Consider the following 25,499-nt stretch of genomic DNA (forward strand, 5'->3'; position numbering starts at 1 on the left):
CCTCTACTTCCTGGTCAGGGACAGCCTTTTTGTCAGTGGTGAGTGTTCGTGCTGAGCTGGATTGACAGTGATCGTTACTTATGCCTGTTCTGCTTTATTTCCTCTCTAACAAGTCAGCCCAGGTTCTGAGTGGGGGACACAGAAACCGCATATGTAAAAAGTTTCAACTTACAAACGGAGACTATGTAAGTGGATTTGTTGATCCCAATAAAAAAAAATGTGAACTATCTCACTATTAATTTTTATATAGATTGCCTGGACAAATGGTAATATCTTGGTTATAATGGGTTTAAATATACTATTAAAATTAGTTTCACTTGTTTATTTTTACTTTTTTAAATGTGAGTATTTAAAAAACTTTAAATTTCATAAGATAGAGTGTGAAATTCTACTGTTGGACAGCACTGTTCAAGACATGAAAATAAAGCCCAGAGAAAGTGGTTAGGGACAATTTTTCCAAGGAAAGAAGTCAATCTGACCCACGTGGCAAGATGCAGAAAACACTCATACACACACACACACACACACACTTAGAAAGTAAGACCAACATCATCATAGAGTTGAACCACTACTTCTCAAGTGGCAAGAGGTTGCAGTCCTACATTGCAGCCAAGATCCCAGAGAGGTTTTCGGTGGGTTGATTGAAGGAAGGGGCCCAGGTAAGGGAAACTTGAGGAAGTGACCTCACTTCCTTGGAGACAGACCCCAACAGAACTTAGCACACTGGTCTCCAGGTGCCCACATTCTAGACATAGCATCCTATTGAGCCCACTTGAGTGGTGACACTGAAGACAAGAGGATGTTCTCCTGTTGTCTCCTGAGTTGTGGAGGCTCCGGCTTCAGGAAAGCCAAGAAAAAGAGACTTTTCAGTCACTATAGACACTGGCTTGGCCCTCACCTGCACCGCCTCTGTCCAACTGGCAGGAGGAGCACTCAGGTAATACAGGGAAAGCCAACTGGGTTAGGCCACAATTGGATGCCACCCACACACCACTTTGAGCCTCCTTGTGTGTCGGGGGGGAGTGGAGTGAGGGACAGCGCTGCAGAGCGGGGACCCACCGTGAGCATGAGACATTTATTTGGCCTTAGAACCCTGGCAGTGTGTCATGTTCCCAGCCTAGGTGGTGGCTAGCAGGATGGGAGAGTGAGTGCTGGGGACCAAGCTCCTCTGCCCATAAGTTAGTCCTGAGCCCTCCGGGTGTCATCTCATTCCCCCGCTGGCTGGAGGTCTACGTAGATGCTGCTGTGTACATGATCTGTGCCAGGGTTTCCTCCTGTGGCCAAGTCGAGGCAGGCCCCTGAGACCTCCCTGCCCAGCTCTCGGGCACTGTCTTTGCAGAGATGCATGCAGGAGGTGGTTGAAGAGCTGGCAGATGGCTTCGGGTACTCCATCTCCCTGGACCGGGCGCAGCTCCACCCCGCCAACAATAGTGACCAGGGCTGCTCTGAGGTGAGAGTGGGCACAGAGGGGTCTTCCCACCCAGAACCCTGAGATGACCAGGGCCGGCCCAGAATCCAAATTGAAACTCAGGTTCTCCTGCCTGTCCTTGGCCGATCATTCCCTCCGTTCTCTCCTATAGAGCCTCTACATAGGGCAACTGAAAACATGCACACTTGCTCCCCTAGTTCCAGAGATATATGATACAGGCAAAGAGAGAGATGGAAACATGAGGAGGGAAAGAGGGAGGGGGCTGAAGAAAATGAGTAAGAAGGAAGGGCCAGGCTTTTTGTTCTTAACCCTTGGTTGTGTGCCATCCCATCACTTTGGCTGCATTCTGCTGTTCAGAAGCCACTTCCTAACCACTGTGTGGTTCCACAAGAATGCACACAGCAGAAGACAGTGAGCACCGGGAGCCGTGGTGGAGGCTGCCCACCACATAGGCCGACACGAGGCACTTGGGTCTGATTCTAAGTCAAACAGGAGACCATGCAAGGTTTCATGCCAGTGAATGGAAATATCTGAATTTCCCCTAATTTCCACCTCTTAAAGGTGCAGAGCTGGAACCCAGGCCTGTTTTGAGGGCTACTCCACACTACATCCCACCCCTTCTTGTCATTCATTCATCTCTAAGTGTGTGCATCAGATACATGGTAACCAGACCACAGGTGTTGTCGCTATTGTCTGTTCTACACCTGAGGATGTCCCGAGGGAGATATTTCTGGCATTGTCCCCATCGTGCAGGTTGGGTGATTGAGGAGCCCCTGGGAGGCATGATGGCATTTCCAGGACACAGAGCTTGTAGGAAAAAAGAGGTCGGAACTCAGCTGCATGTCCTCAAGCTTGAACCCTGCTTTCATCACAAGGTCCTGTGTTGGGATCTGTGCTGGCTATTTGTGTACAGTTCTGGAGGTGACATGGGCAAGGAGGGTGAGCAGCCAAGATCCCAGAGGGGTTTTCAGTGGGTGTGATTGAAGAAGGGGCCAAGGTAAGGGAACCCAGAGGTAGTGACCTCACTTCCTTGGAGACAGACCCCAACAGAACTTAGCACACTGGTCTCCAGGCGCCCACATTCTAGACATAGTGTCCTACGGAGCTCACTTGAGTGGAGACGTTCAAGAGAACAGCATGTCTTCCTGTTGTCTCCCGAGTTGTGGAGGCTGTGGCTTCAGGAAAGCCAAGAAAAAGAGACTTTTCAGTCACTATAGACACTGGCTTGGCCCTAACTGCACCGCCTCTGTCCATTTGTCAGGAGGAGCCCTCAGGTAACACAGGGCAGGCCAACAGGGTTAGGCCACAACTGGGTGCCACCCGCACACCCCTTTGAGCCTCCTTGTGTGTTAGGGGGGGAATGGAGTGAGGGACGGCGGGGCAGAGCGGGGACCCAACCTGGGCAGGAGCCATTTGCTCGGTGTTGGAAGCCTGACAGTGCGTCGTGTTCCCAGCCTAGGTGGTGGCTAACATGATGGGAGAGTGGGTGCTGGGGACCAAACTCCTCTACCCATAGGTTAGTCCCGAGCCATCCAGGTGTCATCTCATTCCCTCCTTGGCTGGAGGTCTATGCAGACGCTGCTGGGTACCTGATCTGTACTGGGGTTTCCTCCCGTGGCCAAGCCGAGGCAGGCCCCTGAAACCTCCCGGCCCGGCTCTCGGGCACTGTCTTTGCAGAGCAGCACACAGGAGGTGGTCGAAGAGCTGACGGATGGCTTTGGGTACTCCATCTCCCTGGACAGGGACCAGCTGCACCGCACCATCATCAATAACCAGGGATGCTCTGAGGTGAGAGTGGGCACGGAGGGGTCTTTGCACCCAGGCCCCTGAGATGACCAGGGCAGGCCCAGAATCCAACCTCAAACTGCCGTTCTCCTGGGACCCTAACAGGGCTGTCCCCCATGAGTGTCCCACAGTCTCAAAGGAATCTGGACTTCCGCTCCTCCCCACCAGCTGCATAGGAGGGTAGGAGGGCAGTCTTTGCATTTCCCTAGGAAGATTAGAGAAAACGTTGTTGTCGTTGTCACTTCCCAATAGGCCCTGAGTATCTTTGAATTTTGCCTTTTTTGGAAAATGGAACCTCGACAACGAGGGTCTCCAAACTCCCTTTAATGTAAGAGAAATAACCATCAGCGTGTTTTGGAAGCCAAAGGGATTCTCAGAGTGTGTCACTGCCTTGTACACTGTTTCCAGACCTGGGAGGGGTGGGGTGGCTGCATAACGTTTCCCTCCAGGTCGGGGCCCACTGAAGCCTCAGGCAGTTAGAGGGGCTGGCCCTCGGCCCTCACTTTGGGCGGTTCTCAGCTCTGACCCACAGGACCTAGAGAAGCCACTTGGCATGCCTAAGCCTCTGTTCTCCTCTGTGGAGAGGGGTGTCTGTTGAGGATTCACTGGGCTGGTGCTCTGCACAGAGGGAGCTCTGTTGTCCCTCAGCGAGCAAATGGCCTCGAGGGAGCTCAGTGTGGAATCCTTCGCAGGACCAAAGTCAGATTGTACTGTGAGAGCCCAGAACCTTGCTGAGTGTGGGAGCTCATGTGTCTCCTGTTGCAGATGTGTGGGAGGGGCTAGGAGTTCCTGGGTCAGCTGCAGACCTTGATAATCCTGGTGGTTTGAAGTGGTGGTCCTGACCCTGTGTCCTCCTCATCCCACCCAGAGTGAAGATGAGTCCACTCTGTCTGTCACTGAGGCCTGCAGGATGCGTGCCCTCCAGGCAGGCGTGATGCAGAGGCTCTCAGAGTCTGTGCTGCCAGCCTTCCCCAGCAGAGTCCTCTGCAGTGTCACCACCTCCCTCTGCAGCTACTCAGGCTCCAGCACAGCCCACCAGGTGCTGGACCAGCTGTTTCCCAGGTGACTGCCCACCTCCTCCTCAGCACAGTGGTGACTCTGCCCACTGCCAGCTGTGTGTCTTGTCTTGGGAATGTCACCGCATCTCTCTGAGCCTGAGTTGGCTCCTCTGAAATGTGGAGTGGCAGAGGATGAACTTGCTAGGCTTCTCCCAGGGATGAATGGGATCAGCCCTCCAGGTGCTGCCCTGGTGCCCGGCTCTGCAGAGAGGGTGGTGGGCCATGCTGTGGTTGCTGGTGGTGATTATTTCTCTGTCCCCCACGGAAAGTAGTCTTCCTCTCCCTTCACTGGCTTGTGGCTTTTTGAGTTTGGAAAAGCACCTGGAGAGCACCCTGTCAAGGAGTTTGAGATGCCATCCAGCTGGTCCTGGTGCTTGTCCTTGGTGTAGCCACTTAGGGATCTCTAGGGCCACAGAGGGGCCACAGGCCCACTCAGACACCTGGGGTGGTTCTGGTTGGAGTTCATTTAACAATGTCTATGAAGGACGTACGGTGTGCAGGGCATCTGGACACACTAAGTGTCACTCAATAAATGAAGCAGACAGCCTCCCTGGGCCTCCTCTCTAATCTGAGAGTCAGTCACACTTGACATCATTCCTAGGTCCCATCTACCCTCCATCCCGGGCGATGCCCTCATCCCCTTTGGGACACATGGAGGCAGCTTGGCCCATTGTGTGCGGGATGCTGGAAGACAGCACCACCTCCCAAAGTGAGTGGTCTTTGGGTGCAGACGGAGGGCCTCCTGTCTCTAGCAAACAGGGTGCGGGGAGAGGATGGAGGCTGCGGCTGGGTCAGGCCTGGGAGAACCCTGCATCTCACCCATCTTGTGATTCCCATGGGAGGGCTGAGTTCTGGTGGCTTCCACTCCAGCAGGACTGGACTCAAAGAGAGCTATGCATGGGTCCCAGGCCCCCTGAGAACTGGAAGGGAGGCTGGGCTGAGTTGCCTCCTAGAGACCCAATCCCAGCAGAGTCCCAGCTCCTTCTGCCTCCCTTTCTCCACATCCACCCCTTGTGAGCGCCACCACCAGGTCCATAGTAGGAGGTGCGTGAACAAGCTGCTCACAGATCTGCTGGAGTCTTCATTCCAGTGGTCCATTTGCATGGAGGGCTGGGGTGGGCTGTGTCCAGACCCTTGGGGAGGAGAGTGTCGGTGGGAACAAGAGACTCTCACAGACTCTGTGTTCGGCCTGCTGGATGAGCAGGCCTGCCACAGCCAGGACAGCCAGCCAGGGCTCAGGGCTGGGATGGGCCCCTCCTCTGGAGGGGAAGGGGATGGCACAGGGGCCCAGATGCTAACAAGAGTGCCTTGGGCGGGCAGTGTTTAAGGAAAGGCTGGGCCACTGACTCTCTGGCCCATCTGCCTCCCTGCAGTGCTATCTATTTCCTGCTGGGAACCTGGCTGGGCCAAGGGCAGGATTGCAGGGAGCGCCTACAGTTTCCATGCTGGACCCTGCAGCTGGCCACTCTGCACGTCAGCTTTGGTGGCTCACATGTGGAGGGCCATGCCTACCTTCTGCCAGGACACCTGGAGCACCTGAAGGCCATTGAGGCCAAACAGAAAGGTGAGGGTACTGGAGTCTGAGAAGACTGCCTGTGTTGAGGTTCATGGGCTAGAGTTCCCTTAAAGGCAGTGGAGTCCTTCCTGTCTTTGGAAAGGCACAGAAACTGTCAGGTGTGTGGGTGAAACTTTCTCCTTATCCTGCTGCAGAGCCAGCTCCAAAGCTCCTGCCACATCCAGAGCCAGAGCCAGAGCCAGAACCAGCCCCTGGGCTACAGCCATCTCCAGCTCCAGCCCCACCACCCATGGCAGAGCTGGAGCCAGCGTCACCTGCATCGGACCCTACAGGGCTGGAGGAAGGGGCACCATTAGCTTCAGCCCCAGTGCCAGCTCCTGAACTAGAGCCCACTGGACCCTGGGCTGTGACCACCGAAAACCAGCTGCGGGAGGAGAAGATGAACATCTTGGACTTCCCTCCCCGGCTGGTGGCAGAGCAGCTGACAAGGATGGAGGCGGTGAGCAGTGGGGCTTGCAGGGCAAGGGGCCCCTGCCTTCCTGTGCTGTGAGCTGCCCCACACCTGCCATTCCCTGATCCAAAATCTGATGATCTGGGTTCACATTCCTGCTCCCCCGTTACCAACACTGCGACTTGGGCACTTTCTTAACCCCAAGCACTCGCTGTCCTCACGTGCACAGCAGAGCCGGACACTAAGGGCACCTGCTGCACGGGGTGGCTGTGCCGATGAATGAGGTGGAACAGAGAGGAAGTTGGGCAGGGTCTGGCCTTTTGGTGCAGGAGGGAGCTCACTGAAGTGCTGCCAGGTCCTTGGGCCGATCACGCGTGTGCCCAGGGGGCCTTCAAATCCTCAGCACACATCAGGCATGTGATGTGTACTGACTCCAGCAGAGATAATCACATAAAGCCGGTGCTTCTCCCTGCCTCGGGGGAATGTGCATGGGAATGGGGAGTGGGACCCGAGGGGGACTGCGATGGGTGGAAGATGTCCCTTGGGGTGGGCCGGTGAGGGCTGTTTTCCAGAGCTTGGAGGAAGTGAGATGGGGCTGGGAGCAAATGCCCTCCCTTCTGCACAGCACTGTGTCCCGGTCATCTTGTGCTGACACCTTCAGTGGACACAGACAAAACCCAGGGAATCCCGCACACCTCAGAGATCACATCCTCTGCTTCCTGAGCTCCTGCTCTGTCCTCAACCCACCTGGGACTGTGGAGGATCATGGATGCCAAGCTGGGGTGAGGCAGTGCTGGCAACACTCTGAATCTTCCCCAGGAGCTGTTCAAGAAATTGGTGCCTGCCCACTGCCTGGGCTCCATCTGGTCCCAGCGAGACCGCAGGGACCGCAAATTCCTGGCACCCACCATCCGTGACACTGTGGCACACATGAACACCTTGGCCAACAGTGTCATCGCTACGTGCCTCGGGGCCCTGGGCATGACAGCGCAGGACAGGGCCAGGATGGTAGAGCTGTGGATTCATGTGGCTGAAGTAAGTCATGGGAGGCCCATGGAGGCCCTGTCTGGAGTCATGGGAATTGCCTCTTATTTCTCAGCTGTCGATATTGAAGTCTGTGGTCTGAGTCCCTGCACTGGCCCTAGACACTCCTGCCAGGGCCACACTGACCTTGACTTGAGGTCCTGGTGGTGGCAAGCTCACTTCCTTCCTGTGCTCCTTCCTTGTGTTCAGCTAAAAATCCTTGCGCCTGGCAGTGTTACTCCTCAGGTCCCAGGTGTGCCCTCCCTGGGTTTCCTGGGCATCTGTCTCATCCAGGACAGGAGAAGTCCATGAGGGGACAGAATCCAGAGCTGGAGAGCTCCAGCCCCCACTCACAGCTCAATCTCTTCCCTTCCCTGGGGGTGCCTAGGCCTCAGAAATTTCGCATCCTTCCACACGATCTTTTCTGCTCTGCAGAGCCCTGCCATTAAGCATCTCAAACACACCTGGGGACAAGTGTCCAGGTGGGTAGGCTGCCCTCCATCCAAGCACCACGAGGGGGAGGTGGACCCTGCACCCAGCATTGGGTCGCCATGGCCCCCGCAGTCAGCTGAGACCACCTGGGAGACAGTGAATGCCTGGGACATGGACTGATCCAGTTCCTGGGTCTCTGAGCCTCTCAGGGCCCTTAGGCTAGCGGTTCTGCCCAGGAACTCATTTCCTTCAATATCAGATCCTGACTTGAGCCCAGTTGGAGATTCTCAAGTGTTTCCTTTGCAGCAACAGAAATCTCCATCCAACTGAAACCAAGAGTGTTCAAAACAGATCTGTGTGGTAGATATGGGAATGGAGGCCCCAGGTGACAACAGGAGAGGCCCCTCCCCAGTCCAATGGGGACCTCAGGGCTCAGAGCAACCCAGTGAAATCCCTCATCCAGGCCCCAGGCTGTTTGGGTCTTCTGGGATCTCAAACAAACGGATTTGACCTTCAACCATCCCATAATCTTTCTTCCTTTCTTTCCCCACTCCCCCAGGGAGAGATCCTACACCTTTAAGAAGTGGTGCAGGGGACAGCAGCACGTGAGCAAGAGACTGTTCCTGAAGGTAACCTGGGGCTGGAGATCTGGGAGGAGGGGTCTGCGAGGGGGCCGGGAACATCCTGAGGGCATCCTAGGAAGTGAGGCTATGGTAAGGCCGTCCTGGGGTTCAGAGGCCCCTGTGCGTGGGGCAGGAAGGAGATGCCACATGGCTCCCCCAACACCCTCTGCCCTCTCCCTCCATGTCTCAGTTTGGCTATTGTTGGGACACACTCTGGGAGTGCAGAGGTCAGGACCGTGGTCAGTGGTGGGGCAGGGTGAGGGGTGAAGGCAGCGGGGACAGGGACTCTGGCTGGGAGGGAGAGTGACCTCTCCTCAGTGGGTCCTTGAGCAAGTCTCTGCCCCTCTGTGGGCCTCGGTCTCCTCCTCTGGGAAATGGAGGGAGATGACATGGTGCAGGCCTCACGGTGGGGTGATACCATCCAAGGGAGGACAGGAATGGGAGGAGATTTGTGCTGGCTCCTCCTCGAGAGCTGAGGGGAGAGCAGTGATGACAGTCAGATGACAGGGAGTCCTCAGGAGAGCCCTGGAGGCAGGTGGAGTTCTCCCCACTCTTTCCTGATGAGGAAAGAGTCTCAGGGAGGCCTGGGCAGGCCCAAGGTCACACAACAGTGAGTCCTAGAGCCAGGACTGGTCTAGAATCAGAGCACCCTGGAGGTGGGAACAGCACAGGCAGCAGGGGACTGGAGCCAGATGGCCAGGGTCTGAGGTCAGGGGCCTTGAGGGACATGTGGAAGGGAGCAGGGCCTCTCTGACCCTGTCCTCGGCACTGACAGGAGGCGACCACCGTGTTGGCCACTGCACAGAGGGGCCGCCATAGAGCCCGGGAGAGGCAGCGGCAGCAGGTGAGGGTGCCTGGGGGAGAGGTGCCCAGGAGTCAGAGGAGAGGGTGCTCCCCCTCCCAGCTAGAGGCCTGCCCCACGAGAGGGTCCTTCCTCCTCCAGTGCATCTGCTGTGGCTGTCGAGCCTGAAGTGCCTGCAGTGGCAGTGAGCAGGAGGAGGCCTGGAAGGGCTGGGAGCAGGATGGTTTTGGGGTGGGGAGGGGCAGGGGCCACACCCCCTGGGATTGGCCCACAGCCAGCCCTGGGACGTGACTGGGGGAGTTTGGTGTTCCTGGAGGAGAGGGGAGGAGGGCATTGTGTGTGGTGGGGGCTCCTGAGGGTCCTAGGCTACTGTACATGGGAGCCTGGGGTGGGCAGGTGGCTGGGGTAAGGGGTTTCAGGGGAGGGTTCATGGGGGCACCTGAGTGCTGGAACTCATCACCATCCCCACCTTGATGGAGCAGGGTGTCATCCCCTCCCTCGAGATGATCTTCAGTTACCTGGAGCTGCTGCATGATGAGACGGATTATTATGTGGAGGTGAGTGAGCCTGGAGGTGGGGCCCTGGGATCAGGCTCCTGAGGGTTTGGGAGGAGAGAGTCCTGCCTGAGCCCTGAGCTCTCACACTTGGAAAGGTCCTCTGCAGAGCCTCCCAGCCTCCTGTGGAAGCCAGGGCATCAGGCCCATCTCAGCAACGAGTGATGGGAGGCTCTGCCTAGGCCGCCATCCAGGCTCCCTGGGCTGCTGAGGCTCAGAGCTGCCTGGCTGTGTGGGCGCAGGAGGTGGTGTCTGAGCTGGACTCAGCCTCTCCCTCTGGCCCTGCCCATGAGGGAAGAGAAGTCGGGCCCCTCCCAGTCAGGAAGCACATCAGTGGCTGAGCTGTCCCTTCCTGCCTGAGGCCTCAGTCTCCCCACGTGTCATCAGAGAGGGTTAGATTACAAGGTCTCAGCTCCTCTGCCCCCAGGTCTGGAGCCCAGAGCCTGGCCCAGGTCCAAGACTGGTCTCTGGAAGGGCCTGCCCACTGGCAGCAGTGCAACACTGGAAGAGGTGGGATGGGGGCTAGTTCTGGGCTAAGGGGGCTGTTTCTGATGGACTTCGGCTGTCTGCCTTCCAGGGCAATGTGCTCAGCTGTCGGAATGAGGTAAGGAGCTGCGGCCTCACTGTGGTGAGTGTGGGTGTGTGGGAATCAGAGAGCTCCCCTTTCATAACAAGCCCTCTAGCTTGATCCCTGGGGTCGGACATTTATTTGCAGAGTTCAATATACAGAGCTGGGGATGCTACGGCATTGGTGGGTAGGGGAAGGGCTCGCATCAATGACCCCTTCCTGGTAGAGGATCTATTTCGGGCCAACTGTGAGAACAGGCACATCCTGACTGGAATTGCAGGGAAGGAGAGTTCCCAAGTTGGCAAAGGCCCCACATTGGCTCCTTGTCCCCCTCCTCACCCCCTCCAAGAGCCCTGCAGGGTCCCCCACCTAGGCCATGTCTCCATCCTGTCCTTCCTCTGTCCCAGGAATTCAAATTCATCAAGGACATCGAGATGGTCCAGAAGGCTGCAAATCTGTACACCGTGCAGCCTGATGAGCATTTTGGGGCCTGGTTCCAGGCCGTGGAGCCCCTGAGCGAGGAGGCGAGGTGAGGCGGGGCCAGAGTTGGGGGAGGGCAGGGCAGACTCTCTCTGCAGACCAGCTCCAGTGTCCATGGCCGTGGCTCCATGGTCAGCCTCAGATCTGGCTGCATGGTGACCCCTGGGGCCCTGGGACTCCAGCTGCTGGGAGGCTCTGGGAGGCACAGCTCAGGCGTGGCTCCCGGGAGCCAACAACTCCACTCTGTCCTGTAGCTACAGCCTGTCCTGTCAGCTGGAGCCACGATACCAGTGGACCAGAAAGATTCGACTCTTCTTCACAGACAGGAAGAGCCACTCATCTTCCCGCCCAGGGCTGAGTGAGTGTCTGGACTGGCAGTGGCTGAATCCAGGGGCTCAGTACAGATTCAGGCCAAGTCTGGGCCAGGGGAGTCGGACAGCTGTGGTGCTGGGGCCCCAGCTCCACCGCTGAGCAGTCCTGTCACAGGTGATTCCCCTCGCATTTCTGGGACTGGTTTGTTTCTCTGTGAAGTGGGTGACACTAAATATCAGCCCCTGTGTCAGAGACATGGGGTGCTGTTGGCTGACTAAGCACTCAGCACCGGGGCTGGGGCACAGGGTACAGTGGGTGCGGGGAGGGGGGAGAGTATGCTGTGTTTCTGGGGGAGGCCCCCTAGGAAATTCCTCTCTCTATCCAGACACCAGGCCCCCAAAAAAGAACCCAGTGGTGGTGGCAGATGATGCTCCTGAGACCAGCTGAACTACAGCAGGGACACAGCGGGGACACTCAGGTTCATGGGGCCACCTCTCAGAGGCTGATGTGAATGAAAACTTTGTGATCCATTTCCTGGGGTCCCTGAAGGCAACAAGGGAGTGGACGATCCCCCCATCTCCCTCACACATTTTCCCCAGCGCCTATTTCCTTCTTTGGAGGGGCCATGTTTTTGTTGTCAATGATAAATGCTAAGTTTGGGTATTCTATTAAATTTCTGTTTTTTTCTCAGCCTGGGAGTGGACATGTGGTTCTTTCACTCTCTGTGCTCATGAAAATGAGATCCAGAATCTCACATTCCTCCTTGAATTCAGAAACCTCGCAGAGTCCTCAGCTCAGGGCATGTGGTGAAGGAAGAAGTGCCAGTGCCGTCCCTGGCTGCTGAAGGACAGTCCTGTGTCCCCCTCACTCAGAGGACAGGATCATTGCAGTGTGGTTCACCTGGTCCTGGAGCAGAAGTGGCCCCTCCGATCTCCCGGGGCTGAGACGTTGGAGGGACTTTCTCTGGCAGAACAACAGCCACGGAAACGGGGGTGTCTTTAAAAGTAGCACTTGCTTGGGGCCAACCCAGTGGTGCAGCGGTTCAGTTCCCATGGTCCCCTTTGGCCCCCTGAGGTACGCTGGTACAGATCCCCAGTGCGGACCTAAGCATCCCTTGTCCAGCCACGCTGTGGCAGGTATCCCGCATATAAAGTAGAGGAAGATGGGCACGGATGTTAGCTCAGGGTCAGTCTTCCTCAGCAAAAATAGGAGGATTGGCTGCAGATGTTAGCTCAGGGCTAATCTTCCTCAATAGCCAAAAAGCTGGCCCTGGCCTGTGCCTAGCACAATTCCTGCCCAGGACCGTGGCTGCCTTGCTGCACTTGGAGGACGAGGGAACATTTTCCCAGTTCCTCTTGCCCAAATGAGGAACTTGTTTTCTGATTCAGTCCCTGGAATTGCATCCACTGTAAGTGGGGAAAATTCTGTAAAACCTCAAAATGTGCACGTGGAGAGGGCGAGGCTAGAGGAAGGTCCTGTGCAAAGGGACTAAGGGCGGGCAGGACTCTCCCTCTCTGGGCCCCTCTAGGGTCTCCCTGTTCACCTTTGACCTGGGCTTGGTCCTCCTGGGATTCGGGTCCTTGACTCTGATTCCCACTTTCTGCTTATTTTTCTCCAAGGGGAAAGATTGGGGAGGCAGCTTTTAGTGCCACAGCCGGGTCTCCCTCCGCGAACCTGGTGCTCCCTGTGAACTAGGATTTTCAGCATCCCTGCACTTCCTCATGCAATTCTCTCTGAGGGCAGAAATTCCCTAGATGCCCCCAGCCTTTCTGTCAGGTCCATCGTGGCCACTCCTTCCAGGCTGGACCTGATGGATCCCAGGGGAGCTCTGGTTTTCCAGGATAACAGACCATCATACTGACCAGGAATGACCCCACAGTGTTCCTTGCTGCCCAGGGTGACCTCTGGGCCTGTGTGGTTCTCAGGTCCATGGTCTTGGACAATCACCAGTTTACACACTCTGGTGTAATTTGACTGGCTTTTCCTAAAGTGGTAGCTGGGCCCGAGCCCATGAAGCATGTAGCCCCTGGGGTGACTAGGGTCTTTTCCACAGTCTTGTGCGGTGGTTCTGTCATTGAGGTGTGAACCTTTCCTGTTGGGAAGTTGGAAAGATGAGGACTAAGAAAGGTGTGAGTTGGGGGTCCTGCGGGCAATGCCACCAAACTAACGTTCTGTGGATGTGCATGGACACAGCTTCACCAAGTATAATCCGGAAATGCTCCCCGTGTGGGTGTCCAACAGACACTGGTCTGGCTCAACCGGAGAACCCGCCTGAGAACCAACAGCTACGGGGTGACCACCCGGCATTTCGAGCTTCATCCCCAGGAAACACCATGTAAGCAAGGACCAGATGAATCGCTTGTCACTTCTGAGTTATCCCCTCCTTCCTGATGGCTACAAGTGTCACTCAGACACTCGGCAGGCCGGACTCTGCCAGGGAGGCCGTCTCAGGACAGCCAGAAGCTGAGGATCAATCCCGGTTCCCGGCAGCCCAGGCCCTTGCTGATGCAGCACAGCCACCCAGGAAAGAGACTTGCCAGAGGAAGGTGGGGAAGGCTGTGCTGTCCCTCCAGGGAGAAAGAGTCGTGGCAGGTCCCAGGGCTAGTCCAGGGCCAGGATGAAGGCACGGGTGTCCCACGAGTGTCTCCTCCAGGACTGGGATGCTCCTGAGAGCCGACCCGGCAGGTAGCAACATTCAGTAAGTCATGTGGGTACAGCTGTGGCAGAGGAGGGACAATTTATCCCATCTTTGGGTTTCCAAATTGGAAATTGTTTGCTGAAGTCCATGAGTAAAGCAGTGAGAAAATCTGGATGACAGGTTTATTTTTGAAGGAAAGTATGAGTTACCAAAACTGGCTTCCTAAGAGCTAACTAAAGGGAAGAGAAAATAACAATGTGAACCTCTTGAAATCCCTCAGGTGCATATAGTGTCAGAGAGAAATCGTCAGAATATTTGAGGAACTGGAAAGCAGGGTTCTGTTTAAACTGTTGCAGGTGTAAGGTGGGGATGGGTGCTTGCATCTCGTCTTCCAGTGTAAGTGAAAACAAGATCACATTAGGAGTGAACTCAGTCTTTCCAAAGTGGTGTAAGACATGGGATTGTACTCCTCACTCACGTCCCTCAAGAATCTCTTGCCACGTGGTCCATTCATTGATGCATCTTCCATTTACAGGAGCTAACAAAAAATCTGTCCCATTGACAGCCATACCATCCAGCTAAATGCCACCTCACCCCACTCACAGTGTCCCGCAAGCCTCTCTTGGTGATCTGTCTCATCACAGTGAGGGATTCATGCCAGAGTATTCCAGAACCCTGGGAACCATATTCATACCACCTCCAATTGCCAAGACAGGAGGGTCTCTGAATGGGAAACCTGACTCCCAAACACTGCCTTTCCCTTGGCTCGCCTTAGGATTTCTCCCTGAATGACATGATTGGCCCATTCACCCGACTGCTGCCCCCTCGGTTTTGGTGGCTCTGAAAGAGGTACCAAGATGTACTGGCCTTTCCTTCACCATTGAGGAGACCAATGAGAACCCTTCTTGACTCCTCAACCTGCCCTTAGGTTTTGATGTGTACACTGCCTGTCCCAGTGACCACAAGACCTTGGAGACCACTCTGACTCTCCTTAGGGAATTGAACTCTCTCTAACTACAACCACCAGACTAGAGCAAAACTGGGGCCACTGTTTTAGGAACAACTTCAGCATTTGCAGCTAAGGTTGGAACACTTCTGGAGATCTACCAAAGCCCCTGGGTAAGGGGTCTGGATTCTGGAGAGAGAGATTCCGGTCTTCACCAATCAGTTCTCTCATCCAATCATAGGGAAAGGCAGAAGCTCTACGTATGTCATCCCAAGGACGTCTCAGTTTGTGAGATTATTAACTGGGTTGGGAGGGAAGATGAGGGTGAAGGAGAAGTGCCATGGAAACATTGAGACTCAGCCCAGGGTCATGCTCAAGGCCAATGCATCCACCGCACAGCTCCTGGGAACATTGGCTGAGGACAGCTCACAGCTCTTTCCCTCACAGGACATGCCCACAGCATAGGGAACCGCCTAACCTTAGGACACAGCCCTCTTGAGGGACAGCCAGAGGCCCATGTCTGGCTGATAAGGGAATAAGAAGCCTGGTCTCAATTTGGGACAACACCAAAGGGCTGTCCCAGCTCCAGAGATCCTTGAGAGTTGGCACAGACTCAGTGGCAACTGTCTTGGCCTTCAGCTTCTCCTTCAACTATCTCCGCCTTGCTAACTTCCCATAGGGATATCTCCCCAGAACGCTTCCCTAAACCTTCCACATGGAATCCTCCCCCTCACAGTCTCTTTCCAGGGCCCCATCTGTGACAGGCAGCAATTGGGAGACATTAATGCTGAACACAGCAGCATGAGATTCGGCAAATGCTGTTCTGGAAGAATTATCTGTTAGATGATCTGAGAGGGTAGGTCGATGTCATCTCCAGGTTAACTTAGGTAATGCTCTGGTAATAAATGCAACAATTGAGAAATTCATGACTAAAGATGCATTTCTCCTCAGATTTACATCATACATTGATAGTTGAGGTGAAGGGACCCCTGCTTCCTAAGTCACGTGGGGCAAGGCTGATGGAGGCCCCACGATCTTGTTGGTACACCATCTGAAACTGATGCCTTCTTCAGTTGCCCCCAAAGGACAGAAAGAGCACCTAGGGTCTTACACCTCCTCTTTTATTCTTTGGCTTAAAAGTGATGCCATTGGTTGGAAGGTGCCACATATCCTTTCCAAAACCAAGAGGTCTAGGAGACATAGTGTTCTGTGTGCGAGAGTGAAAGCAGAAGTGGATGCTGGCACCACACTCTCTTTCTTTTCACCAAAGGATATGATTGCTTTCCCTCTCACATAGAGAATTCACTCACCCTCTTTCCCAAGGAGGACATCTGAAGACCCGGTAGACTCAGAAACCCTAGCCAACCCTTGGGCTAATGGGACAAAGACTTCAGGGGCCACACATGACAAAGAATACAGAACTCGCAGGAGTGGATCAGAAAATTCACTAAAGAAATGAACAAGGACTATTGTAATAAGCAGAAACAAGAAACGCTGGGGATGGGGAGAACCTGACATCCTCAATTGTCACATCATCCTATTCCAAATACTCAGTCTCCTGCAAGAAGCTGCAGGGCATACAAAGGGACAAAGAAGGATGGCTCATACAGAGGAAAACTTAATGATTAGAAGGGGCCCTTGAGGAAGCACTGAGGGGTTACTGCAGAAACTTTTGTCTGCTTGTTGCTATTCACATTCCTGTGCTGAGCCTATGTCTTCAGAAGCTTGTCGCGGGGATGCTGAACAGCTCTGTTTCAGGGTAAGACAGTCAGAGGTCATGGATACCAGCACCTGATTTGTCTATTCTCTTCTGTCTTTCTCCATGACTATATCTACTGTCTCATCTTGCTTTACAAGCAAAACCTGGAAAACCTACCAAAGCAATTGTTTTTGGGTTTTTCTACCAATAGTACAGAAAATATGGCTGTTACTTTTGGTGCTGAAACTCAATTTTGTGGAGCAAATTTCAACCTGAATTTGAAGTTTGTTTAAAATAGTTAAACATAGAATAACCATATGACCTGGCACTTCCACTCCTAGATATTTACCCCCTAAAATCAAACACAGGTATACAACCAACAATTTGTCTAGGAATATTCACATCAGCCCTGTGCATAATAGTCCAAGGTGCAAGGTCCATCAACTGATGAAGGGAGAAACAAAAATGGGGACATCCATGCAATGGGATATGAATCAGCCATGGAAAGAAGTGAACTGCTGATGTGTGTATAATCTTTAAAAACACTATGCTAGTGAAAGAAGGCAGACACAAAAGGAGAAATCTTTGTGTTTCTATAGATACGAAAAGTCCAGAAAAGGCAGATCAATAGATAGAATGTCCCTTCCTGGTTGCCAGAGGTTGGGCATAGGGAGGAATGGGGAGCGACTGCTTAATTTATATGCGGTTTCCTTTAGGATGATGAAATCTTGTGGTCCAGACAGCAGTGATGATTGCACAGCACTGGGAATGTCCTAAACCCCACTGAATTGTGGGTGATTCACCTTTTCACAGTGAATTTTACGTGACGTGAATTTTACCTTAATTTAAGAAAACAATACAGAGTTCATTAGCTCCCACAACAGAGTGTCAAGAGCCCCTGTGGCTCAAGGATGAAAGGGCTCTATCAACAACCTCATGACTACTCCAGGAATGGTAGATTTTCATTTTCTCTCATAGTGAGAGTGTTCTGTCCATTGTCACAAGACTATTCGATTCTTGGCCCCAAATGTCCAAAGACAGTGAGAGAAAATATGCCCTGTCATACCCCTTTTCACTAGACAGGGCTTTCCTTCCAGAAGCCCCAAGGGAACTTTCTGGGTCAGGGTTGCAATCCAGCCCATCACTAAGCTACACTTTGAGCAGTGACAGGATTGCATTCAATTCCTTCCCCACTGTTCTCAGGTGAGAAGAAAAGGTCATGTCGCCTGAGTCCATGAGATGGGAAACACCCAAACCAAACTTAGGTTCTAGCAAGGAGAAAGCCATCAGTACACAAATAACTCCCTGTTCTAGGATTTAATTTTCTTATTAATAGACTTTACTTTTTAGAATAATTTTAAGTTTACAGAAAAATTCAGCATGGGGCTGGCTCAGTGGCATAGTGGTTAAGTTTGTATGTTCCAGTTTGGTGGCCCGGGTGTCCCAGGCTCGATCCCAGGTGCAGACCTATGTACCACTGATGAAGCCATGCTGTGGTGTTGTCCCACATACAAAATATAGGAAGATTGGCACAGATGTCAGCTCAGCAGCAGTCTTCCTCAAGCAAAAAGAGGAAGATTAGCAATACATGTTAGCCCAGGGCCAATCTTCCCCAGCAAAAAAATATATATATATATACAGCAGACAGCACAAGTTCCAATATCCTACCTCATACCCCAGTTCACACACACTTTCCCTTGTCATCAATATCTTGCATTTGTGAGATACATTGGTTATATTTGATGAGCCAACACTGATACAATATAAAGTAAACAGCTTATATTAGGGTTCACTCTGTGTGTTTTATCTTTAATGGGCTTTGAAGAATGTATAAGGACATCTATCCACTGTTACAGTATCATACACCATAATTTCTCTGCTCTAAAATTCCTCTGTGCTCCTCCTATTCATTCCTCCCTCCCTCTGCCCAAGTCCTGGTAACTACTGAAGTTTTTACCATCTCCTTGGTTTTGCCTTCTCCAAAATGGCACATAATTGGAATCATACAGTGTGCAGCCTTTTCCAATTGGCTTCTTTTACTAAGAAATGTGCATTTAAGATTCCTCCATGTTTTTTTCTTGGCTTGATAATTCATTTCTTTTCTATTGTTGAATAATATTCCATTGTTTGAATAGACAACAGTTTGTTTATCCATTTACCTCTTGGAGGGCATCTTGTTTATTTGCCATCTTTTCCAATAATGAATAAAGCTGACATAAACATTCAACTGTAGGTTTTGTGTGGATATATGTTTTCAATTCATTCAAGTATATACCAAGGAGTGAAATTGCTGGATCTTAGGGCAAGAATGTCTAGCTTTGTAAGACACTTCCAAACTCTCCTCCAAAGTGGCCGCACTGTCTTGCATTCCCAACAGCGATGGATGAAGCTTCCTGTTGCTCCATGTCCGCCTCAGCATTTGCAGTTGTTAGTGTTCTGGGTTTTGGCCGTTCTAATAGGCCTGTACTTGTATCTGATTGTTATTTCTAATTTGCATTTCCCTGATGGCAAGGATGTTGAGCATCTTTCTGTGTGCTCATTTGCCATCTGTGTATGAAAGGGCAGAAACAGAATGGACTGCAGGAAAAGAGATGGCTGGGATGACAGGAAAGTGGAGGCAGAGATGATCTTCAGGGCTAACTAGGCACTGACTATGCCCTCTGTCAGATAAATTGTGGTCTACCTAACATTGAGTTTTGAGTGAAAACTCCATAGTATCTGGTTGTGCACACATATATCTTATTGAGGCTTGAGTTTTTATATATGTTTTTACTGAAAGATGCTGTAAGCCCTATGTATAAACAGGTTGCTGTACAGCAGGTGATGACAGTGTCAGAGATGATGAGAGTCTATCTTGAGTGGATGGTGTCTGCCATGCAAGCAGCATGTGTTGCCTATCGCCAGAGGCAGAAACCCAAACACTTCTGCCACTGCGTCTTAGTATTGGAGTCTCCAAGGAAAACACAATGCAGCCAAGCACTGGGTGGAACAATGCTTTACTCACACAGAGGAGACAGAGCAAGATCAGTTTCAGTGGTAGGCAGTGGTCCCCCATGGCCAGTGGGTTCCTCCTGGCAGCTGAAGCAGCGCAGCTGGCCTGCACACACCCTTCACATGCTGTAGAAGAAAGAACCTGACCCCCTCTGCAAGGGACAAGTATAGCAGTGGAGTTGGCCAGCTGCCATGTGACGCCCAAGCTTAAGCAGAACGAAGGAGAACACATTGAGTCTGGAATGGGAAAAGATAGTCCCACAAGAGGTGACAAGTCCAGCACAGGCTGTGCAGACTCCTTACCTCTTGGTGAGGAAGTGTTCCCCACCCAAGACTCCTTCCTAAGTGGCCCAGTGAGGGTCCACAGACCACATGAGCTGGATTGCCTCTCCCGGCAGTGTCAGTGGCAGCCAATGCCTCTCCCATTACGCATTTTCATTTTGCATTTGCCACCAGAGAGAGCCCTGAGAGGAGCTACATCTCTTTTATCTCTTGGAGGACACTTCATTCCTGAGAAGTTTCTGTATTCTTGGCTACATTGGGTTCATAATCTAATCATTTTTATATTTGTGTATGTAGCATGCGCAGTATCCCCTCTCTAATGTTCAGTTCACTTGCAACACTGGAGGTGCTTACTATTATATTTCTATTTTAGAGCTGAAGATTCTGAGGTCAGAAGAGATTACATAACATCTACGAAGTTATCACGTTTACTAAGTGCTGAAGCCATGTTACCAGGTCAGACAAGCTTCCTTCAGAGCTGACCTTTTTAACCTCTAACGACTTCTTGTAGAAAAGAGAAGAGTAAATGCAAGTGCTTTCTCAAGATCATTGATTGCAGGAGTTCTTTGAAAAGAAAACAAAAAGCAACGCCTTCGTGTTAGGAAAAACCTTACAGTTCTCCTTTACCCGGTGTCTCATCTTAATTTTCACACGGAACACCTCACTTCACCAAATCTGTGTGGGTTTTCCCCACACCAAGCAATTCCGTGGACACCAGCTGGGCGTTCTACAATTTAACCTAATTCTGACACTCCGTAGCTGGAGATAGCGTCAGATCCCACTGGTTGAGGGCTCAGTCCCATGACACTGCCCCCCACTTCAGATGCCAATGGCAAGTAGTAGGTCCCCAGGTTACCCACATTTTCTGTCCAATTTAACTACAAATCAGAGGTTACCACAACTTCCTCCTCAGGTTCGATTAATTTTCTAGAGCAGTTCACAGAACTCAGGGAAACATTTATATATGTTTACCAGTTTATTGAAGGATATGACGAATGATACAGATGAACAGCCTAATGAAGAGACACACAGGGTCAGGTTGGGGAGGGTCCCAAACATGAGAGCATCTGTCCCTGTGGAGTCGGGATGGATCACCCCCACTGTAGACAGATGTGTTCACCAACCTGGAGGCACCCCAAAGCCCATAGTATTGGGATTTCATGGAGGCTCCCTCACATAAGCATGACCGATTATTAACTCGACTTCCAGCCCCTCCTCTCTCTCTAGAGAAGTTGGAGGAGAAAGGGGGGATGGAAATCCCAAGCTTCTAATCACAGCCTGGTCTTTCTGGTGTCCAGCCTGCATCCAAAAGCCACACAGGAGCTCACCCAGAGTCGCCTAGTTAGAACAAAAGAAGCTTCTATTGCTCTTGGCACTTAGGAATTTACCAGAGTTCCAGGAGCGCTGTGTCAGGAACTGTGGGCAGAGACCTATCTATATTTCCTATTATCTCACAACGTTTTTTCCATTTCACATTACTGTCTCCAGATACTGACTGTCGATACAGCACATGTTTGCACCCTTCTGTGCTGTATTAAGCCTGGGTGGGCTTGACTGCTCCCAGAGGCCACAGACGGGGAAGCATCCGTAATCTGTAACGCCTGTTCATGAGTATCTGACTACAAATACTCTGCTCCTCAGGCATATGCAGACATGGATAAACTGCAGCCAGAGGCTCAAAATCCGGAAAGAAGGGGCTATTAGAAGCTGAATCCCTATAGAGGATAGAGGGGGGAAGAATTTTTCCTCTATTCTTCTAGGTTCTTCTGGCTGTTCTAAGAGTTAAATTGACATAAGACAGAAAAAAGGAGAAAAAGAAAACAAAGTTTAATAACATGTATGCATGGGAGAAACCTAGGAAAACTGAGAAACTCACCAAAACGGCTGAAGCCACCACCTTAATTACAACTCAAGCTGAAGACACAGGGGATGTTGGCGGTGGGGGTTTGGGACTTCCAGGGGCAATTCATGTGGAGATGGGAAAGTAAATGTTTGGTAAATAATTGTTTGCCGTACCTGGCAGAGACTTTGGAGACAGAGAGGACTGTGATCCACCCGGCCTCTCTGGGTTCCTCGCTGTCTGTCACACCTCGTTCATATCACACCGTAGTTTCCATGGTAGGAGCTCCCTCCTGGAACAGGCCTTCCATCTAGAATTCTTTTAGGCAGTTATGGGGAAGGTCAAAGTCTTTTGCTCTTAAAATTGATCAAGCCAAAGAGACACATTTTGGGGTAGCAAATTCTGCTCCCCTACAGTAGTTAGATTCATGAGGAACTTGAGCAAATGGGAAATGTAAAGTTCTCCTCAAAGGAGGCCCACATTTTAGTTATCAGCATTATTACATATTTAAGTATGTAATGCATACATAGAACAACCGTTCAAAAGGCAAAAGGGGTCAGCAAACTTTCCTTCCAAGTGCTCAGACACACAGTAGTTCACTTCAGAGAGAACAGTGCTTTAATTTTGGTGTGTATCCTTGCAGAGAAGTTACTTTCATATACAAATAGGCAGATGCTAAAAATACACACACCTACCTATAAGCGTATATAAATATATAGGTCTATACTATGTTAATATGCAATCTCAAATACATATATGCATTTCTAAGTATTTATCTTTTTCTTCACACACATGTGGTTCCAAGTCAGTACATTAGACGTGTCGTCATTTCCCACAGCTTCAAGTTAGGTCACAGTATGTGTGGCTGCACCCTAGGCTAAATAACCCATCTTCTACTAACACGCATTAAGGATTTCTCTGTATTCTTACAAGCAGCGCTCCAATTATTAAAACTGTGTAAACTACAGTTTGCATCTATCTAGGCTTAGACGTAAGTTAAATTTTCAAAAGCGTATTTTCTGGGTGCATTTTCACTTGTGATGAGTTTTCACTTGAGTGTCTTTTCACTTGAAAAATTTCTCATGGTGACTGTACCATTTTACGTTTTCACAGCAATGTGTGAGTGTCTGTTTCCCCAGCCCTCAGTTCCTACTCTGACTCTCCATTCTTCTTGCGCTAATGCTCTACTTTCTCCTCACCTCAAATATCATTCAAAGAGACGTTTTCCCTCTGTGTCAAGGCTCAGCGAGGATTCCACATTTGTCACTTTAGCCACATTTGTACTACAAATAGGAGAACACTGCAATATTATTCCTTTTGTAGGTTCAGCAAAATAAAATCTCATTCACACACATATTTCTAAGATTACTTAGGGTATTTCAATCTCTGACAATGGATAAAAACTAGGCTGAGAACATGATCCAGTACCTCTATAAAGAGTTTAACTGTTTAAAAAAATGTTATGTTTTGTGGACACTGAAAGCTCATGGAATAGGAGTAAACATGAGTTGGGAACTGTGAAATAATAAGAAATATATATATTGATGTCTTCCCCTGGTTCCTGACACAGAGCTCCTAAAACCCTTGTAAAAACCTAAGTGGTGAGAGCAGTAGGAGCATCTTTTGTCCCAACAGGTGACTCTGGTGGGCCTCCGGATGACTCCAGGATGGGAGCGGGTTACCAGAAAGACCAAGTCTTGACTAGAAGTTTGGAATTTTGAGCCCCATCCTTCATCCTCCAGAGAGGGAGAGGGGCTGGAGACGGAGTTAATAATTGATCACGCCCACGAGAGAAAGCCTCCGGAAAACCCCAACAGTACAGCATCTGGGGAGCTTCTGGGTGAACACGTGGAGGTGCTGGGAGAGTAGCATGCCTGGAGAGTGCATGGATCTGTGCCGGTTCCCCATGCCTTGCCCTAGGCATCTCTTCCATTTCGTTGTTTCAGAGTTATATTCTTCTATGATAAACTGGTAATCTTAAAAGTAAAACATATCTCTGAGTTCTTTGAGATGCTGTAGCAAATTAAATTGAACCCAAGGAGGAGGTCGTGGGAACGTGTGATCTATAGCCTGTCGGTCAGAAGTGCAAGTGACAACCGGGGCTTGGGATTGGCATCTGAAGTTGGGGAGGGGGGAACTGTCTGGTAGGACTGAACCCTCAACCTGTGGAATCTGATGCTGTCTCCAGGTAAACAGTGTCAGAATTTGGGTGAATTGAGTTGCATTGTAGGACAGCCAGCTGGTCCAGGGTCCTGGGTCCAGGAACCTCAAAGAGGAACAGAGAAGGAAGTGACATGAAATAGCTGTTCTTTAATAATTCTATTATAAGAATTAATAATATTATCTGAGGAAATGTGGAAATCACACAAGCCAGGGAAGGAGAGACAAATGGCCATAAGATGCTTGTACAATAAAAAGAAATGTGAAAATTTGTTTGTGTGCTATAGAATTTTGCTTGTGTGTGTGCATTTTAAAGTATTATAACTTAATATACAATTATAACCCAGTTTCAGCTATCAGTATCGTAACAAAATAATTTCCCCATACAAAAAAATAAACACTTAAACATTTTAACGGCTACAAAATTATATTGAGGGTGTTTCGTTACTTACTTAACCATCTCAATCTTTGGGAAATTTAGTTGTTTTCCATAATATGTGATTATAAACGATGCTGGTATTAACATATATTCATACTAAAACATTCTGTATATTTTTTTATTTTCTTACGCTAGGCGTATAAGAGAGCATGAACTGAGAAAAATTTTAATTGCTCCTAATTTATATTTCCACCAGCACTACATAAAGTTTCTTACGTCAACAGCGTTACCACAAGGGATTAGTATTTCTTTAAACAATAATTTTGGAAAGGGAGACTTGGAATGCAATCACAAAGGTAACCATTGCAGGACAGGAATTCTGAGTTTCCTTCCTATATAGATTTTAAGAACTCTGCCTAAAGCCAAAGAGAAGCCCGATCTTCTTTTCTTTATTTTTTAATTTTTCCCAAGGATTGGCACCTGGGCTAACAACTGTTGCCAATCTTTTTTTTTCTGCTTTTATCTCCCCAACCCCCCCCCCCCCGTATAGTTGTATATCTTAGTTGCACGTCCTTCTAGTTGTGGGATGTGGGACACCGCCTCAACTTGGCCTGACGAGCAGTGCCATGTCCGCGCCCAGGATCCGAACCCTGGGCCACCACAGCGGAGTGCACGAACTTAACCATTCGGCCACGGTGCCGGTCCCTGGATCTTCTTTTATTTTATATGAATTTTTTTTTTCTTTTTTACCCCTTTTACAAAAGAAAGATCCAACATCAAGTGATGGAGCCATTGGCCTCCCCAAAGATGTTCACAGATCGCTGCATCCTTTGTCTCTCTTTTCTGGGAGGGGTACATGTGATCAGGCTGTGTTAAACAACTTGATCACGAATATCATGTTGAGCTAGCTGATTTAATTACTTCTTCCCTGAGACTTCAGTGCCACAGGGACTGCTGGATTTGGAAAAAGTGACCCGAGACCCAAAGGGGATATTGGGTAGGTTCCAGAACTTTTTAAAAATCTCTACTGCAGCGGAATGAATAAGACAACAGAGAGAAACTTTATTAAGCTGGATTTCAGGGTTTCTCAGCCTAGGCTTCCACTATAGGGATAAGGTCCCTAGCAGAGAAATTTTTCTGTTAATCCTAGATCACTTAGAAGAACTATTACTTACTTTTGGAGTGCCAGAACTGACATGTTGAACTAGGACATTGGAAGCAGGAAGAGTTAACAGTGGATGTCTGTGGAGTGTGCTGAGGAAAGCTTTGTCTTGCCATGTCTCCTTAATGGACACAAGAAGATTCATACGTATAAGGAAACTCCATTTTCCTGTGAATATGTCCTCGCCTCATTGAAATACAGGAATTTTCTACAATTCAAAGGATGGAATGTATCTTCATGAAAATTCTGAATGAGAATCAAAGCAAACAATGCTTTATTTTGATAAAAAACAACAATAATAACAAAAACACTGAAGCAGTTATGCAGGTGCCATATCCCTCTGGTGTGCTGGGTTCCCTGCCCTGGTCT

General features: G+C 50.5%; 2 protein-coding genes across 4 annotated transcripts in view; both read left to right on the forward strand.

The window, feature by feature from the left end:
• Positions 1-530: 530 nt before the first annotated feature.
• On the forward strand, positions 531-11,723 carry LOC138917982 (ral guanine nucleotide dissociation stimulator-like). Of its 3 annotated transcripts, none has more exons than XR_011426701.1 (15): positions 531-937; positions 1,340-1,450; positions 3,107-3,217; positions 4,083-4,276; positions 4,874-4,981; positions 5,646-5,836; positions 5,983-6,287; positions 7,059-7,274; positions 8,254-8,323; positions 9,093-9,161; positions 9,602-9,676; positions 10,251-10,277; positions 10,649-10,770; positions 10,976-11,207; positions 11,419-11,723. XR_011426701.1 is itself a non-coding variant. In XM_070237096.1 (10 exons), exons 1-9 carry the CDS (start codon positions 800-802, stop codon positions 8,272-8,274), a joined length of 1,395 nt encoding a protein of 464 aa, XP_070093197.1. In that variant the 5' UTR covers positions 531-799; the 3' UTR covers positions 8,275-8,323; positions 9,602-9,674. The 3 variants fall into 3 exon arrangements, 1 of the variants encoding a protein (XP_070093197.1); XR_011426700.1 differs by having other exon boundaries at positions 10,976-11,079; XM_070237096.1 differs by lacking the exons at positions 9,093-9,161; positions 10,251-10,277; positions 10,649-10,770; positions 10,976-11,207; positions 11,419-11,723 and having other exon boundaries at positions 9,602-9,674.
• The window catches only part of LOC138918158 (ral guanine nucleotide dissociation stimulator-like), a 44,406-nt gene continuing 28,499 nt past the window's right edge, over positions 9,593-25,499 (forward strand). Inside the window, exons 1-3 of the mRNA XM_070238354.1 lie at positions 9,593-9,676; positions 10,251-10,301; positions 10,649-10,770. Of these exons, the coding sequence (XP_070094455.1) occupies positions 9,593-9,676; positions 10,251-10,301; positions 10,649-10,770 (257 nt within the window). The remainder of the gene's footprint in view (positions 9,677-10,250; positions 10,302-10,648; positions 10,771-25,499) is intronic.

This window comes from Equus caballus, chromosome 16 (assembly GCF_041296265.1).
Source record: "Equus caballus isolate H_3958 breed thoroughbred chromosome 16, TB-T2T, whole genome shotgun sequence".
Taxonomy (NCBI): Eukaryota; Metazoa; Chordata; class Mammalia; order Perissodactyla; family Equidae; genus Equus; species Equus caballus.